We start from the raw sequence: 18,486 nt of genomic DNA, 5'->3' as shown, positions 1-18,486 counted from the left end.
ATGCAGCACAAACTCCTCCGAGTAACTCTCATTCAAGACTAGAAAGTCAATATTTAGTAATGAACAAACCCTGAGTATCAAACTTTGAATATGAAAAGATTATTATAACATCAAACCAAATTAGAAATATATGTTCAATACACTAAAATAAAACACTAAAATAAAGCACCAGAAGCTGCCCTTTATAACAGCAAATAATGTTAATGAAATACATTAAACACCAACTTAAATACTTACTATTGAGGTATTCCTTCATTTTGAAGCTGGGTATTCAATAAAAAAAGTTTAAACAAAGCAAGTTTGATTAATTTTTAAGTGGGAAAAAAAATCAGCTAGCACTGCCCTCATAGAAAAAAAAAAGCTTAAGACTCTAGGGTCTGAAATTTTAATGGAAAAATCCCAAAACACCTCAGTAAGCAATAATCTTGAAAAGTCAGTCACAAATGTACCTGATGTTATCAAGAGTCAAATCATCTAACTTGTACTTTTAACCAGCTTTCCTAGGATACTCACTAAATTCAGCCCCTCAGCTTATCCTCAGTCTCCATCCACTCTCTCCCCCTCCACCAAATATTTCTCAAACATCTTCTGTATGGAAATTTAGATGTGATACTCTCAAAACTTCAGAGAGATGGAAAACATGCAGCCCAAAGTTACCAAGATCTGTGGTTTTATGAACTGACCAATAAAAGCCAAAGAACTAAAACAAGTCTCACCAACTTCCTCAACCACAAACACACACAAAAAGTTGAGCACTGACTCAATATTTAATCAGTATTTATTCTGATTCCCAAAATGGCTTTTGGGTTTTTAATTCAACAATATGGGGTGCCTACTATGTTAAAGTCACTGTGCTAGGCACTGATAAAAAATTACGAACAAAATTAAGACTATCCCACCCTCGTGTAACTTCCACTCCAGTGAGGAGGAGAATACAAAAACAAGGTACACACTGATATAACCCAATACTGATTGCATTCCAAATTCTGAATTTGGTCTCATGGCCCACTTTACTGCCCATTATCATCCTAAAAGCATTTATGTTAATCCACTTAGTTTCTTCAAACTACACTCAAAATTATGCTAATTAAAATGAAAACTGATTTTGTGAACAAATAATTTTGAAACCTTAACTTTGAATCTGTTAACACATCCTTCTCAACAGAATTTGAAAATTAGCTGCTAGGTGTTCACAGCAGCACCATTCAGAGAGCCAAAAGGTAGAAACAGCCCAAATGTCCATCAATGGAGGAAAGGATAATCAAATTGGGGTACCTATACAACAGAATATTATTCAGCCATAGAAAGAATAAAGTACTGATATGTTCTACAACATGGGATGAACCACGAAAACACTATGCTAAGTGAAATAAGCCAGACACAAAAGGTCATATATGTAGGATTCCATTCATATGGAGTATCCAGAATAGGTAAATCCAGAGACAGATCCCAGGATAGGGATGTGCTGCCAGGAACTGGGAGGGATCAAGGGAAAATGAGGAGCAACTGCTTGATGGGTTCAGGGTTTCCTTTAGGGGTGATGAAAATGTTTTGGAGCTAGACAGAAGTGGCAGTTGCACAATGTGCGAATGCACTAAATGCAACTGACTCATGCATTTTAAAATGGTTTACATGTCCTGTGTATTTCACCTTAATTTAAGAACAAAAACAAACAGCTACTAGAGTATTTTAAAGTGCACCTTTTGTCACAAATAAAACTGCTCAAGTTTAACTTTGGGAATTTCAGTTATATATGTTTCAAACCTTAATTCCCTTTAGCCCCATTTTAGTATCAAAATGGCTTTTGGGTTTTTATGGCAAACATCATTTCTTAAAAACCTGTTTTCATTGCATGCAGATGTCATATAATATTTTGGAAATACATATAATTCCTATTTACATGATGATACTCCTTTATTATGCATATTTAACAATTTTATTGATCATATATTTGGTATATAATATACTCTCATCAAGCGTGTGCCCAATAAAAGTTTGCTGACATCAACTATCTTCTTTATAATGAAAATACTCATTCAAATGAGTTTTTATTTTGTTCAATCTCAATAATCTAAGTGCAATTCAATGCCACCCTCTGCACCAATGCCACTTTTCCCACCTCTGTTATAAGATGCAGCACCATTCTGTCGGCCTAGCACCTTGGTTATTCAGTCAGCCTAGTTACTTGGGTTCTGTGCTCTCTACCTCCCATTTCCACAGTTCTTGACAGGCTTCAGTCCTCTCTGCATCCACTGTAACACTACAAAGCACCTAACAGTACCTTCAACATAGTACGTGCTCAAATAATGCCAGTGGAATTGAAATAAATGCAGCCAACAAATAACTATTGTAAATTATTTATTATGTAGGAAAAGACATACAATATATATATTAATACTAAATGGACTGATAAGACAAATACTTCCCGGAGAATCCTTATTCACGTTGTCAATGTAGCTCTACAGAACAGTCTGTTGAACATCAATATGAACATGAAGTAATTCACCTAATACCCAGAAAGAATAAATAGGGATTCGCCTTATCCATCTCCCTTTTGAAGTTCGCCTGCATATGTAATAGGGAAACTGAACTTAATGAAACAGTATTTCCAAACCAGGTCACAGGAGAGCTCGCAGTCCCCAGCCATCCTGTTTCTATTTCTCGATTGGTCTGACCTCCAAGCGTTATGGTGCCCAACCTTCCCAATTCACGATCTCCTTTAAAACATCTTCCAAGGTGAGCTCTTTTCCTTAAAATAAAAAATTGACTTCCTGAGCTTTCTAGATTTGTAAACAGGCACCCTACTTTTTAAAAATCTTCCGAAACGTTTTGTTCAAGAAAAGAAACCCAGTTTTCGGAGAAGTCCCGTTATAGTTACACTTGGAAATGTGGGCCATAAACTTGCATAAGTGGAAGTTAACACTACAGCATTACTCTCCTTAGCAAAGTAGATTTAAACAGACATGTGCACGAATTTTGAAGAGCTCCTACACTTCAAGAATGCGCATCTTTCAAATAAAGATTTAAAAAACAATCTGGAATAGACGAAAAACCAAGCGCGCTGAACACTTCACAGGGACATTTTCTCCGCACTATGCTGGCAAAGCGGCGGCAAACAGACGCCACTTGGGCAGCGGCCCCGACCCTCGGTCTCCAAACCCCGGGCGTACACTGGCCACAGGCGTCCCGGAGTCGAATTCCCCACGAGTTCGTTTCCAGCCAGCCCCGCGGCCACTTCCACGTCGCTGCGACCCACACGCCTCCTCAGCGATTTAAATCTGCTCTTACCGGGCACGCGCGCGCGCGCGCGCACACACACACACCACACACACACACACCACACACACACACACACACACACACACACAAACACACACACACACACACACGGTGTTACCAGACTGTGCACAACCAAGGGACCAGAGAGGAAAGGAGGGGACACTCCTGGCACCCGATCGGCTCGGCACCCACCTGCAGGCCGTAAGCCCGAGGACGGCGGCGCCGGAGCCCCGTCCTCCCCAAAGACGAGTTTGAAGTCGAGCTCGTCGTGGGCGCCACAGTTTGCAGTAGTCATCGGCTTGGCCCAGGGTGCTGCGGCTCCTCCTCAGGCAGCGGCGGCGCCAGAAACGGCGGCGGCGGCGACTCCTCAGAGCCGCTTCATGCCGGGCCGCGCATACCAGGAGATCGCGGCCCCGCGGCAAACTTTCCGGGCGGAGACCGCGACGCCGAGGGTTCCGTTCCGAACTTAAAGCTGGCTGCGCGCCGAACCTCACCAGAAGCCGCCACCACTGCCAGTCGCTGCTGCCTAAGCCGCCACGGCCGCCTTAGCTGATATTCCCCGCCCCTCAACAGCCGCCGCCGCTGGCGCGCTCCCGCGCTCTACGGAGCAGCCGGCCCTGCCCCCTACGCGCGCCCACTGGGCCGTGCCACCCATAGGCCGCTGGTGCTCCGGGCCAGCCCAATGGCCCCGCCCCCTACCCTACCGCGTGACTCCCTCAGGGAGAAGGAAGTCACGTAATATGGAGAAGTAGGTAGCCGCGCCACATCTTGGAAGTTGTAGTTCGGCTTCTATTCCCGCCTCCTGTTCTTTAAACCAAGGCCCCACGGCCCGGGGAAGGACCGGGAGGGACTCAGCCCAAATTGGATTGAAGATCCCTTTCCTTATTGGAAGGAGCGCACGTCGAGGAAGGGGCGCAGGAGCCCTGAGGTTACGGGTTCGGCGACTGGCGGCTGAAGTGTCACTCCTGTTGGCTGGATTTGGGGAAGGTATTAGGACCCGGAAGGTTATGTTGGACGCCATTCACACCCTTTCCCCACCACCGTACCCTCCTGGCGGAGTCTTAAAAGTGCAGAGATCAGACCGAGTCTAGCCAGGTTGGGGCGGAGCCGGAGGAGATCTGCACCGCGCGCCGAGTCCAGACCTTGAGCTCCGCGTCTCTGCAGACCCACCCATTCTAGGCGGGGCCTGCGCCTCTGTGGCTGCGCCTTTGTCTGTCCCCTAGAGCCGCCCGGCAGCTGCTCCCTCGAGGACAGCCGGCGCCTTCGACGCCTCGGGAAAGCCCAGTGGACAGTATCTGTCCCCAGCTGGAAGTCGGGCAGACAGAACGGAAAAGCCGGTCGTGAACTTGCGCCAGTCACGGGCCCCGATGCACAGCCGTGAAAGCGGGAGGGATCATGCTATGCAAACTGAGTGGCAGTGAGGAGGAAGTGACACTTGTCTGAAGAAACGTTTCTGCCCTCTGCCCCAACCCAGTGGACTTGTCTTCCCCTGAGACGACCCAAGACGCCTCCTTCTGGGGCCAGGGGTGGAGGCTGTGCCCGGGGATGCTGAACCTGACTTGTTTACTTAGGTCTCCTCCAAGGTGCAGGGTAGACCGAGAGCTGAGAGAGGTCGTGGTTACCGATTTCCCTAGCTCCCACAGGACATAGCATCCCTAGAAGCATGTTGCCGGAGGAACCCATAGCCCTGTCTCAGAGGCTTGGGTACAGGTGCAAGGGCCCAGGCACATCCCACAGGGCCTACAAAAAGCCTCTGGGAGAAGTGGGTAAGGTGCAAGGCATTGTAGAGAGGGGTTAATATATGGACTGATACCTGAACTACCAGGGAGCCTTCGGGAGAGACCAACTAGGCCCTGGGTCAGGACAGTAAATGTCCAGAGCAGGTGAAATGTTAATCTTGGATTGGTTCACCCCTGAGGTCAGAGAACTTCCTGCCCTGTGTTCTCTGTACTCACACCTGTGCTGGACACGAGGACACAGAGATAAATTAGTCTCCCTTCAGAGGTTGTGGAGAGGAGGCAAGCAAATCTATGACCACTGTGCAAAGAGATTAGGCTGTGTCAGGGAGCCCAGAGAAGCTTCTTAATCCCTGGTTTCAAAGCCTCCACAGGGCTAAATAGGAATTGGAGAGACAGGCAAGAGGTAAAGAAGATGGTTCCACGCAGAGAACAGATTTCCAAAGACCTAGACACCAGAAAGTACCTGCAGTGAGCAGAAGCCAAAGGTAAGGCCAGAGGCATGGGCAGAGTGCTGCAGGCCACTGACAGCTATCTGGACTCTATCCTGAGGACAATAGGGAGCTGCCATTTCAGAATTCTGGATGAATCACTGGATTGGACTAGGGAAAGGTGAGGTTAGAGGCAGGAGAAGATAACATCAGTCAAAGAGAGAGCGCAAATGGTATTAAGTGGGTGAAACATCCTCCCTACAAAACTGTCCTGCCTTCAAAGATCTTCAACCTTGAGGACCTGAGCATGGAATTTAGAGCCCAAACACCAGAGGCAGATGGCCAGCCAGCCAGTTACTGCCATGTGCAACATGAGCCTGGTATAGCAAAAACCCCAGGAGCTTGGCCAGCCCACCTCCTCTCCCCATAAAACTTAATCCAATTTCAGGTGTGCCTCCTATCCCCACACATATATCCTTCCCAGGTTATTATCTGGATAAAGAAAATGGACCTTTATCTAGTGCCTCTGCCCTCCAAATATGACTTTACCTGAACCAGGGCTCAGCCAGCCAGGTCAAGGGGAAAGCAACAGGAAGAGCCTGGGCCTATCAGTCTCACTGCTAGGAAAGGACCATAGAAGCTGCAGATGGCTTGAAAAATTCACTCATTACTCAAATGCTCAGCAATGCATCTGTTCCCAGGCACTCTACACCTGGAGAACACTTAGAAAGGGGTGGTGTTTGGGGAAAGGTTTCTGTTCTGGAAGAAACTGAAAACCCTAACCTGAAGTGATAAAGGCTAGAGCAGGGGCGAACACCAACAGCAAGAAGGTTGTCACCACCTTTGTAAGAAAGGCAGCAATGCCTAGGAACTCTGAGGCTATGACGGGACCTGCCCTCATCGAACAACACACAAACTCTCTCTACCCCTTTTCCTCAGCCAGGGCAGGACCACCCCACTGAGCTCTCCTCAGGCCACCTCCAGTGCTTTCTTAGATGGCAGGAGGCCATCTGACCTGTCTCCAGAGTTCTGAGAGCCCTGTGCAACCAGTAAGCCCAGGAGACCAGTGCAGTAGATAGAACCCCACGCCGGGCCAGGCTGGTAGACAAGGACTGTGTGGGTCCCTGTATATCCTCTCTCCCTCCTGTGTGAATAGCAACCAGGCCTGAGATTTAGGGAAAGCCATCTCTTTCATCAGCTACCACAGACCTGCCCCTGAGCCCCCATTATTGAAGGCTCTCCTGTGTCCTGTGGCCTCAGAGCCATAGGATGATACAGTCCCCCATGTTCCACGTTAGGAACTAGCCCGGTCCCCTCTGTTCCACATTAGGGAAAACAGGAGCCTTGGAGGAAAGTCAGAGTTTAGAAAAGTTCTTCCCCTCCATGCCACACATCCCCTCCCCAACAAGCTCCTGCTTGACTCTTCTACGCCTGCTCCCACTCCCACACCAAGCCTGGCTATAGGGGACACAAGGACTGCCCTTGAGCAGCTCCCAATCGGCACAGACAATAAGGCCAGCCAACTACAACCAAAGAAGGTTAATTGCTGGAGTCAGCACAGGGCACTAAGAAGACAGGGTCAGCACTTTGCCAGTCCTCCAATGCCAGGCTGAAGAGTTTGGACTTGATCCAGAGGGCAGTGGAAAGCCATGGAAGAGTTCTGAGCAGGAGTGATAGAAACTAAGGAACTAAGTGCAGGACTGCGGGGGTGAGATTACCCACTCATCTTTGCACAAAGTTTAGTCTTGCTGTGGCCTTCAGAAGACCTGCCACCCTCTTCAGCCTTACTCATCCCTCCCTATCATGGTCATAACAAAACCATTTCTCCCAAATGTAATGAGTTAGAGGAAGTCCTCAATCAAGGTGGCTGGAACAGATGAATAGGTGTTGTGGCCAGTAGCCCAGAGCTGGGTTGAGAAGTCTAAGTAGACTTAATTTAAGGTTGGCATCATGGTGAGAACACTGGGACCTTCCCATCTGGTCCTAGGTCTTAAGCAGGTCACTCTGAGACAAGGGCAGGTGTCATGGAGGTGTGCAGAGGCCATTTGAAAGGACAGCACATTCAACCAGGATCTTTGCCAGACATCCTCAGCCATAGAATACACACTAGCCCCTCCCCTCCTGCTCCCCTGTGAAGGACCCTCTTCCTAGTGTGTCTCCTGGGCTCTCAAAGTCCCCATACCTCTATCTTAGCAGCTGACCTCTACCCCTGCCTCTACCTCCCCATAGCCCAGAAATGAACCTCACCCACCCAGGGAAGGGGCTTCCCCAGGGAATCCACCCTGGTGGGAGCAGAGGCCCGAGGACAGAGCCCAAGCCCGCCAGGGAAGTGGACCTTCAGACTCAGTACCTGCCCCTGCTGGGTCTTGCACTAAGCTCTTGGGTGGCTCAGGATGCCTGGGGGTCCACTGGAGCCTCTCTACCCTGTTCCAGTCTGGAGAATGAAGGCAAAGGGAGCATTTTGACCGGGATGGGTTTTTGCAAGAAAAATCAGAAATAAACTGTTTTGCCTAAAAGCTTGATGGCTGAAACTGGACCAAGCCTCAGTCTCTCTCCTGTGTGGGACCCCTTCTCTGGGAGTACTGATCTGGAAAGTTAGAGCAGCTTCAGCATTAAGGGACACCACTGAGGTGACCCATCACAGGGCCACCTGTTTACCCTCCAGCAGGCCTCACGCAGGGAAAAAAGCAGTTGATCGCCCTCTCAGAGGGCCCTTAGGCCCAGGGAGGACCAGAGGTGACTTGCTCAAGATCACAGCGATGGGCTCTGGGAAGCCACCGGTAATGCAGTAGGAGTCTTATCTGCAAAGGCAAGAGCAAATGTGGGTGCAGGGAGGGGCTGCTCCAGAACGGAGACAGACACCTCATCTGTCCGATCCTTGGCTTGGGCCACCAGAGCCAGGGGCTGCTGGCTGGCATAGGGGCCTGACCCTGAGAAGATGGGAGGCACATGGCTTTGACCTGGAGGGGAATCCCCGTTCTGGTAGAGCTTGGAACAGGGGAGGAGAAGCAGTGTGTTTACTGCGGAGGAAGCGGAGGCGGTGCAGGGCAAGGACCTTTGGTCAGAATGCCCCTCCCAGTAAGAGGGGGAGGCCCCGGGAGGTGTGGTAGCCGTTGGTATGCTTCTCACTACCAGGAGGAAATCAGAATCTGCCACTTCCGGCCCAAGCGGAATGGTGGGGGTGGATGGGGGATGTGGGCAGTGGCGTGGGCAGGCAACTGCAAGGGCCCCAAATTGCTGCCATCAGCAGCCTGTGTCACCAGTGACCCCTGCCCAGAGCAGTTTACCTCATCAGGTCTGAGCTCTCGCTACCCAGGAATCAGATCCAGGACCCCCCAACTCACCAGAGCTATCCCTTACTGGGACACCAGATTTGCTAATTATCCTCCCAGATTCCATGCCACCTCTCATCAGGAAAGTCAACCGATGACCACTGCCTCAGGATTACCATCAATAGAATGGGCTTTTTGGGCCTTGCTGGTTCAGCCAAAGTCCAGCAAGCATTAAAGGTGATACTCTGTCCCCCATCTCCACCCAGACACATAAGGATGGGTAGCGCATATGCTTTAAGAAGTTCCAGCTCTGCACAGAGGGTGGGAAGAGAAGTATTATGCCAAGACATGAGTCTGTGGGTGAAGGTGCCAAGGCTGCAGCAGCCAGCTGTGGGTAACGATGAGGGGTGTCTTTATTGCACTGTACCAATGTCAGATTGGGAGGTGCCACCTGAAAAGCTCCTGCTTCCAAAGAAAATACTAAGGTCACTGCGAACTTGGCCCTGCTACTCAGACCCACCATTGGAGATGGATGTGCTAAACACCCTTTGACCCATGCTCCAGGCCATGACCTCTTAACTCCTGCCAGGAGGCGTCAAACCGTCCGACGGCATCTGGTCCATGCTCTGCACCCACAGCCATCCTAGGGCCAGGCCCCTGAAGGAGGTGACCAGGGTAGGCACAAGAGTCACCAGCCTTCCAGAGGGCTCTTTTCACCACTTCCCAAGGCCACAAAGGGCTTCTTGCACAGCTCCCCAGGCACTGCTGCCTCCTGAGTTCTGGACTCCCCAGGGTCTTGGCCAGGGGCCTCCCGCTTGCGCTTGTGCAAGGAGGGGCTCTCCTCACCCAGCCGACCCTCAGGGAGGCCCTGGCTCCGTAGACAGACGATGGCCGCAGCCTGCTCCGCCAGCTTCTTGGACTTGGCCCTGCGCAGACGAGGCATAGGGTGATAAGGCAGGTAGGCAGGCAGGCCGGTTGCAAGACTAGAGTCTTGGAGGCCTGATGCTACATAGCCCAGGCAGAGAATCTGACAGAACTGAGGAAGAGGTCATCCCCCTGGGCTGCCACCGCCCACATACACCATCTCGCTAGCCCTCCGAGGCCAACAATGGCTTCAAGTCTCTCATCCCAAGCCTCATGCCACTGACGAGGAAACTCACCACAAGGTGGACTGGTACTTTTGGTCAGCAACAGTGACAACAGAACAGAAGAGACGATCCAGGGGGCGCTGAACCTGGTGCAGAGAACAGGAAATGAGGATGGCTGCATTAGGGCAAGAGGACCAAGCCCTGGAGGATCCTCTGCCAGTGTCATCATGTGTAAGGCAGATAAAGGGAAGTACTTCCCACCTAAGTCAAATGAAGACTACCTATATTACATGATCCTCCCCAGTGGAAGTACCTGGTGTATCTTCCAGAGAAGAAAGGTAGATTTACAAACAGACAATGACATTCCAGCATGTCAGGAGTTCTGTCATGGACCTAAGCAAAGGGCCATCAGAACCCTCAGCTGCATGTGACTGTGGAGCTTCCTCTGAGTGACATCTGAATGGGCCAGGTTTCCCCAAATGAGGAGTTCATCAGATGGCAAAGGAGTAAGAGGGGTTAAGGGTGGGGCAAAGAAGGTACATGTGGCAGAGGAACCAGGGGATGTGCCTGGGTGGAGAGCTGAGTGGATGAGACCTGAAGAAGAAAGGCATATGTTAGGGTCTTGTGCTCTGTGCTGAGGCACTAGGGCTTGATCCCAAAGGCACTCAGGAGCTGATGAGGGAGTAGAGGTCAGATTCGTTTTGGAAAAATCACTCTGGCAGAAAGTGACACAAGGCCCAGAGGTACAAGTTTGGAAGTCAGAAGGCCAATCCAGAAGAGAGCAGTCTAAACAGTACCCAGCTGTGGAGACCCAGAAAGGCGAAGCAAGACTGTCTCAAACTTTCCACCAAAGGGTACCAGGTCTGGGGTCCAATTCAATGGCCCTTTGGCTGAGGCCTGGTCCTAAAACCTGTCTAACTTTGAGGTGTAAGCATCCTTCCTAAGCCAGTTAGCCCTTCCCAGAGAACTCTCTCCTGCCTAACAAACACCACTGACAGGCTGGCACAAGTGGGCCCTCACTTAAGTCTCAAGTTCACTTTTATAAAGTGGCCAGAATTAGACAACAGTACCACTGTCAAAGGGAAGAGGCAACTGGCCTGGCCACCAGCAACAACTGCAAGCCCACAGAAGCAAAGCCGGGCTCCAAGCCAAGCATCCTGGAGTTCATGGTATGAGCTTGGGGTGTGCTGGGGTGACAGCACCAGCGTGGGAACACTGTAGGGCTAGATGCAGGGCAGGCCACAGCCAGGAACTCACCGTTTCATACACAGGCTGTGCCAACTTCTCCCTCCGGCACCACTCCAGCAGGCACACCTTGGGGGTGATCTGGGGGGAATATGCTCTCCTGGGGAAAGGAAGGGAAGGTGTCAGGGCTCCCCCACCCCCAGCATCACCACTTCAACCCCCTGATAGGGACTGCAGAAACTGAGGCATCAGACTACTTGCCTCAAAACTCCTGTACTTATTCCTCTGAGCTCCCATTTCTGTCCCACCAGGGGCTTGGGGCCTGGGTTCTACCCAAAGGGAAGACAGGCTTCAGCATACTTGGGGAATTAGGCTGGGAAATGAACTCCCAGCACTCTGAGCGCCAGCCTGTAAAACACCTTCAAGAACTAAGAAGAAAGGTCCAGTTTGCCTCTCAAGACAAGATTTAGGGGGAGTGGACAGGGTGCAGAATACAGGCAACCATATAAGGTCTCAGTGCCCACCCTGATTATGTCTATTATTAAGTGTCAGGATGATCTGCTGCTGCCCTGGACACAGTGGACTCTGGTTTCTGAGTTAATCTGTGACAGGGTGACAGGGTGAGAGGTGCCGTGTTCCAACTTCCCACCAGAAGCTCTCATGAGATATGACTGCCCAACAGCTGTACCCATAACCCTCCTCCCAAGCGCTTGCCAGACAAGACTGACTCCTGGTCTGGGCCTGGGGACCTGAGAGAGGCTCAGATCCCAGACAGCAGAGGACAGTCATGAGGGCCTTGTTTGAAGCTGAGTCACAGTCTGAGGCAATAATCAGCCAGAGGTTGCTTCTGCCTAGAGGGGGCATCACAGGGCTGGAGAGAGGTAGTGGGTGTGGGCCAGGGTTGCACAGCCAGATGAGGGCTAGGGTCCCACTGCTACTGGGGAGCTCCTGGTAGGCAGCTAATTCCTCAGGGCCAGGGTAAAAACACAGACTCACAGGAACAGAGGGAGACACACCCCCCCATCCTGAGTTGTGGTAGGGATGGGTCAGGGAAAGGTGGGGTTCAATCACCTTGGGACAACAATAACACCCTGACAGTGCTACTTGGGCTTTTAGGGACTGTCTTCCCCAAAGTGACTTCTCTGAGATGCTGACAATTTAGAACAAGTGTCCAAACCAAGGAAATTTGTGGTCTCTAACCTTGGCATTAACCATGTACAGAAAAGCCAGCTTACTGGCCTAGTCAGACCCAAAAGGAACTGGCCCTTCTCCAAGCTGAGGCCAAGCTGGAGACCTACCGGTCAAACTTGACAGCCATCTGAATGACACCATAGGTGTCTTCAGCTGGTTCCCCTGGCTCCTCTGGGGTCTTGGCCAACAGCTCAGCCTGCCGGGCATCCAGCTCTCGTGTGGTGTCCTCATAGAAGGTACCAAGGCCAAAAGCCTCACTATGGAGGGACAAGCAGAGCAGGGCAGGCCCCTTAGTGGAGCCAGCATGCAGGGAACTGCTGCAAGAAACCAGAGCCCCACCACTGAAAAATGCTTCCCACCAACATACACCAAAACACCGTTGGGACCTGGCCATCAGAAGTTGCTTCCCACCCACCCCTGCTATCAGCCTGGGCTGGGAGATGGAGAATGAACGTGAGCCTCTGAGGTTGGACACTGCAGGGCAGGACTGGGCTGGGTGGAAAAGGTTCTAACGGTTCCTACCACCTGAGCCTACAGGCAGGTGTCCCCAGCTAGCAGTCAGTAAGTTGACCTACATTAATCTAGCGCCTGGGGTATACGCATAGCTTCATCCTCATGTGGGCCCATGCAAGGAAGAGACAAGGCCTGACCACTGAATGGTTCCCCACTTCCTCTCCCAGCCACAAGCAGTTAGGCCTCGCCTTAACTGAGGTATCACCCAGGGCTACGGAGTTATACTCTTTCTCTTCAGCTTACAAGACACCTGCGTCAACCTGGTTAGGCTCTGTACGACAGGGACAGAACTGACACCACAAGCCCAGGGTGGGGAGAAGGGTTCTGACAAGGCTTTTCCCTTCTAGGGAGCATCTTGACGGCTAAAGGGCCTTCACAAAAATGGACGCCTGGGGCGGTCAGTGGTTCAGAAAGGCTGAGGAAGGAGGACCTAGACAGGCAACATGAGGGGTCAAGGGCATTCAGGCAGAAGACCCAGCACAAGCACAGGTAGGTGGTGAGCTATAGGCGCAGGCACTGGGCCGAAAATCAATGCCAGAGTTGGAGCTATACCAGATCTAGAGGACCAAAGGGTGGCCTCCCAGACTGTAGAGTGATGGGGTCTGGGCGCAGGCTCAGGCCAGGAGCTCCATTCTACAACTACAACTCTCCTGACCATTGGGTCTTAGCGTCCAACATGTGACACATCTGTCACCAAGAAAGCCCCTTCCTCCCCAAGAATTCCCAAGCCCAGCCCTCACATTCCTCCGTCCTACTAGTGCCCTGTTCCCAAAACTCTGTTGCTTAAGAAATCAGTCCAGGGATGGGAAGTTCCAAAGCTTTGTAAGTATCCCCTTCTGAGAAGTGGAGCGGTACCACCATCCCACTCCTGCACACCCGCCTCCAGAAGCTGTGTCCCTGGTCCCCTGGTAGATTCAGCTTAGGGCTCAGGGTCAGGCCTGGCCAGCGTCCACAAGGACAGATGGACAGCTATTGCTGCTCTCACCAAATTTCCCGGGAAGACTGGGCAGCATGGAGCAACCTTCCCTGGGACGACTCCAGCTGTTCTCGGAGCATCTGGCACAAGCAGTACTTGGTGTTGGTGTAGTGGTTGTCGTACTTCACAGCCTGAGGAAGAACCCGCATGAGCCCATCTGCTGCCTGAGCTGTACTCTGGTGGCAGAGAAAGGGGCTCCAAGGGGGCAGCAGAGGTGTGCTTGCAGGTGAGGCACCGTGACCCCATAAGAAGACCCCCTCCATCCTGGCCATTGGCTTCCCAGGTTAGTGGTACAAAGCTTGAGGGTCATGGCCAAGGCTGCCAGTCAGGAGCATACTCTACAGGCCAGCCTGACTGAGGTCCAGAGGTGTAGGCAGCTCCTCCTGCTTCAGCCACCGCAGGCTGCCACCACAGAGGACCTGCCACCAAGCATCTTCCAGGGTGGGTAGAGGGAACAAGCCACAATTCTGGTATGGCAGGACTAGCCCCAGGACAGGTGTGAGACTTTTCTACTCCAATAACAACAGTGGGTACCTTCTCTTCCCGCATCTTAAATGACCTGCCTCCGATTTCCCCCAACGTGGATAAAGCACAGCTTCATCTACCAAGCTTGTTCACACACGTTACCTGTCACTACACTCAGCTTTATAAGCATGAGATGCAGCTGTTACCACCACTCCACAGGCTGAAATACAGGCTCAGGGAGGCAGGTGACTGCCCAGGGTGGTGTCCAGTAGAAGCCTGCCTGGCAGGGGCAAGCAGGAGAGCAGTGGGTAAAGGGTGGCCCAGCCCTCCAGAAACCCCTCCCACCACTTGCCCCCTACACTCTGCTAATATCTCCACTTAGGCCTCATCTTCAGAGCTTGGAAAGGTGCCAGGGCACACTCAGGACCAAGCAGGGATACGTGGGCAAGCCCCAGCCAGCGGCAAGGCCCTGATCCAGCTTGTTTGGGACAGAAGGCACCCGGCTGGACCAGAAGCAGCCCTGCCTAAGCTTGAAAGCCGCTCCCTTTCTCCGGGACAACACACCCTCTTGAGGAGCTGCCAAGGGGCAGGCTGAGCAGGAATGATAATAGCACCTTTCACCCAGTGAGCAAGCTCAGCACTACTGAGCGTGTCTTCTCTGCCACAGACTTGCCAGCCGGCCAGAAGAGCCAGACATGACCTGGGCTGAGGCGTGCCCCCCTTGCCTTTGGCTGACCCAGGCCCCTGGACAACCTGATTGTCACCAACCTGCCGGACAGGATCCCCAGAACCAAGAGGATGAGTGCTGCAGCCTTGAGCAGGGAAGGATGTAGGACAGAGGCTGCCCAGCTCTGGACAGGGGCCTCAGGGCCTCCTATCACTCCCAGCTCGTACAGCCCTGGGGACACCCACACGCCATGGCAGCCGCAACTGCCCAGGTTGTGGTTTCATAGTTTCAGGCTATGGCCATGGTTTCAAGAGGGCACAGGAAGCCTGAGGATCTGAGAAGGTTGTGGTTTCATAGTTTCAGGCTATGGCCATGGTTTCAAGAGGGCACAGGAAGCCTGAGGATCTGAGAAGCTCCTGATCTTCCCAGAGGGTGTGAGCCCCAGAACTGAAGAAGAGGACGGAGCCTGCTCTGGTGAGGGCTGTACTCTGTGCTTAGGCCCAACTCACTGACAATTTGAGGACCACTCATCATTTCTCCCTATTGATACGCATGGCTTATCATAAGAGTCCCACAGAGTTGCAGGCTTGTGCCAGAGGGACAGGGCAGGTGAACTTGTCAAATAATTCCTTTATGGGGAAAAGCCCTGCACTACCATCAAGCTCCCACTGAGAAGAAAAAACTACTCCCTAAGGAGAGGGTTAAAGTTCGGCTGTTCTCTAAGTCAAAGGTTTAAAGCATTCTGAGAGCTGCAAGAGAAGATTTCAGAACTGACTTTGACTGGTGACCAGGTGAGATGTCTCTGGAGACCATCTGTCCTCGACAGCAGCTACTCCTGGCGTGGCTGCTCTGGCACCAACCCACTGGCATAGGGGTCTCCAGTGCCAGGCCCCATTGTCCTTGTGCATGAGTAGGGGGAATGAGGGGGGAAGGGAGTGTTGGTAAGAGAGAAAGAGAAAGAAAGATACCATGTGTTTGGGGCCACAACTTCATCCTGAATGGAGAGGTCCTTGCTATGACCCCCACACTTTGGAAGCTTTAGCAGGAGGTGATGTTAAAGGGGTGCCTCCCCAGCACTCCTCTTCACAGGGCAGTCAGGAAACCTGATACTACATTATAAGAATGAAAAAGAAAAGGAGAGGAACAATAGGACTGCTGGGGGCTGGGGCTTACCCAAAGTGCCTTCTGTAGGAATGTAGCAGAAAGTGAGAAAGGTTTATTTTGAAAAAGCACACAGACGTACGTATTGGATGTACTTCTGCATGACCTCCTCCAGGGGCCGTAGACCCTCCTTGAGGAAGATGGACGGGTTCCACATTGCCCCTCGGGCCACCATCACTGAAGAGGCTGCTGTGGCTTGTCGAAAATCCTCTATGTCCACATACTCGTGGATGTGGTCGTGAGATCCTCCACTGAAAGGCAACAGGGAAGTAAGGGTGTCCTCATTCTCATATCACCACTTCCAAAAAAGATAACTTCCAGGTCTATCACTCATTAAATGTATGGCTTTGACCAAGTCTTGCAGCTACAATCGCTTCAGGAGATTGGAGATTGTAATACACAGCCCACTATGGGGTCAGGAACAACGAGGGAGGGAATACAACAAAGCAGCCTGAACCGAGCCTGGCACTTAGTAGGTGTCCCAGAGGTTTTACCTTCCTTTCCCCTCATCCTAAACAGTGGCTAAAGCCAGTCCCCATCTGAAGACATGGGTCTGTAGGTGGACACTGGGATCACAGGAAAGCCTGCATACAGGCCAGGGCACCCATATGCCCCATTGTGGGCTGGGTCAGAAACCACAGACAGTGGCGATTGTGAGGGGAAGGAAGGAGGCCCAGCTTGGTTGCGATTTCCCTTCCTGCCACCCTGCAGCCACAAGAGCCCCCTTGGAAGCTGCTGTTTCTTCAGCTGTTCCATTAGGAACCAGGCGGAGCCTCAGTCCAATCGGTGGAGGGTCATGCGGCAATGATGACACCCTCGGGTGGCAGCAACAGCAATAGGATCCAGGATCCGAGTAGCCCTAACCTCTCCAAGCCACATCAACACTCCTTGGCCTAGGGAGGCCAGGCCAGCTGCCACTCCCACCCTGAGCTCCCTCCCTCCCACTGTCAGGCATGCCTTTCATCAGGACTTCAGAGCTCTGGAACTTCCCTGTTCCATCCTGCCTTCAGGCTCTGTCATGCTAAGGTGCAAGGCTGAGCTGCACTCCCAGCTGGCCCACAGCAGCCAGCACTCCAGCGGCAGCTGGACACTGGCTTACTGCTAAGCCTTTGGGCTGTCATCAGTACCTCACACCTATCCGCCTAGGTTCCTGGTCCTGTAGCGGCCAGAATGTTTGCCTCGTCTTTGGACTGTAACCTGCCTTACGCCCCCTGAGTCATAGCTCTACGTGCCCTGGCTTGGACTCCTCCCCTTATACCCTGCACACCAACCCTGGGTGTGACACCACGTTCTCCTGGGCCTGCTTCAACAGCCAAAATCTTGCTCTCCCTATCCCCTGCACATTCCTACCCCCAACCTGCCTACCGAACGCCCTGAGCCCCTGCCTGGTACCCACATACATCAGCCACTCACCAGAGGCCAACGGACATTTTCAGCCTTATTCCCAACCTCATGTTTTGTCCCAGCCTTTTTCTCTTTCCCTTAGAGTTATTTTTTTAATGCTACCTCATTTCATTTTTGTATGCCAGCCCAATTCCCTTCTGAGAAAGGTGAGGCATAAAAAAATAAATGAGGAGGAAGGGAGGCTTACTTGGCTATGACAGGAATGGACAGGGTTTCAGCAATGGCTTTGATGGCTTCACAGCTGACAGGGTGCTGGGGTCGTTCCTCCCGCTTCCTTGGAGATAAAGAAAAAAACGATGGGCCTGAAGGCTGAGTGCCAAGGGCCATGTCATAGTTTGCACAGGGTTACCTTGTCCAAACCCTACTGCCCTCTCTACTGAATCTCATGCAGGTCATGTAGCCAGGAAGGACGGGGTCTCAGTTACAGGGGATGGCTCTCCATTACCTGTGCTGTGAGAAGGCAAGTCCAGCTTTTAGAAGCTGGCAAGGGAGGCATGGCTGCACAGGGCTGTTGTGGGCGGCCTAGCCCCAAGGTCATACCACCTTTCCTTGGTTTCCCTTCACCTCTGCTAGAGATGAGGGACAGTGCTATAGGAATGCTACCCTTACTGTTCCAGTCTCACCCTCCTGGCCCAAGGGGCTGGGAACAGCTGCCGCCTCTAAGGCTAACCACTCCCACACAGCTGCCTGTGCTGAACCCCAGTTGGGCAGCTGATCCTGGGGAGAGGTACCTGGCACAGGGTACACCCAGTGGTCAGGGCAGGCCACAGACCATGGCTCTGTCACAGTGAGCCACAGGGGAGGCAGGACCACAACTTTGGGCCCCTCCTTCCAAGGTCAACGGCAAGAAACTCTTGTGTATGAGTAAGTCAGGCTCAGAGATGCTGAGGTGGGCCCTGACATGAACTGTGATCGGGAACAAGCAAGAATGGTGGTCGGTTAGATAGCCCTTGCCCAGGTCTTCCCTAGGTATGTCCCCTCTGTTACACTCCTCAACAAAAAGCTCAGAGGCAACAGGGCCTGAGAAGACCCTGTCAACCAAGCCTCCACCTCCACCTCCCTATACCCCCAGCAGCCAGTTCGAGCCCACCCTCAACAGCTTTGATGGCCAGAAAGTT

The 18,486-nt window shown here is 51.9% G+C and overlaps 2 protein-coding genes across 12 annotated transcripts in view; both read right to left on the bottom strand.

Annotated features, from left to right (window-relative positions):
* NFATC3 (nuclear factor of activated T cells 3) overlaps positions 1 to 4,441 on the bottom strand; it is a 129,902-nt gene extending 125,461 nt beyond the window's left edge. For 3 of the 4 annotated variants that reach the window (XM_073225478.1, XM_073225476.1, XM_073225479.1), the window contains exons 1-2: positions 4,326 to 4,441; positions 3,472 to 4,251 (exon numbers count right to left, since the gene is read on the bottom strand). In XM_073225478.1, coding sequence (XP_073081579.1) covers positions 3,472 to 3,574 — 103 coding nt within the window. In that variant the 5' untranslated portion in view covers positions 3,575 to 4,251; positions 4,326 to 4,441. The other variant, XM_073225477.1, reaches the window with a different exon arrangement.
* A 4,672-nt stretch (positions 4,442 to 9,113) lies between these two features.
* The window catches only part of DUS2 (dihydrouridine synthase 2), a 41,888-nt gene continuing 32,515 nt past the window's right edge, over positions 9,114 to 18,486 (bottom strand). For all 8 annotated transcript variants that reach the window (XM_073225492.1, XM_073225488.1, XM_073225494.1 and 5 more), the window contains 7 exons: positions 17,556 to 17,642; positions 16,047 to 16,215; positions 13,681 to 13,802; positions 12,290 to 12,439; positions 11,064 to 11,151; positions 9,879 to 9,952; positions 9,114 to 9,644 (listed from right to left, as the gene is read on the bottom strand). In XM_073225492.1, coding sequence (XP_073081593.1) covers positions 9,407 to 9,644; positions 9,879 to 9,952; positions 11,064 to 11,151; positions 12,290 to 12,439; positions 13,681 to 13,802; positions 16,047 to 16,215; positions 17,556 to 17,642 — 928 coding nt within the window. In that variant the 3' untranslated portion in view covers positions 9,114 to 9,406. The remainder of the gene's footprint in view (positions 9,645 to 9,878; positions 9,953 to 11,063; positions 11,152 to 12,289; positions 12,440 to 13,680; positions 13,803 to 16,046; positions 16,216 to 17,555; positions 17,643 to 18,486) is intronic.

This window comes from Manis javanica, chromosome 17, assembly GCF_040802235.1.
Source record: "Manis javanica isolate MJ-LG chromosome 17, MJ_LKY, whole genome shotgun sequence".
In the NCBI taxonomy this organism is placed as follows: Eukaryota; Metazoa; Chordata; class Mammalia; order Pholidota; family Manidae; genus Manis; species Manis javanica.
This window is presented reverse-complemented; position numbering and strand designations above follow the sequence as displayed.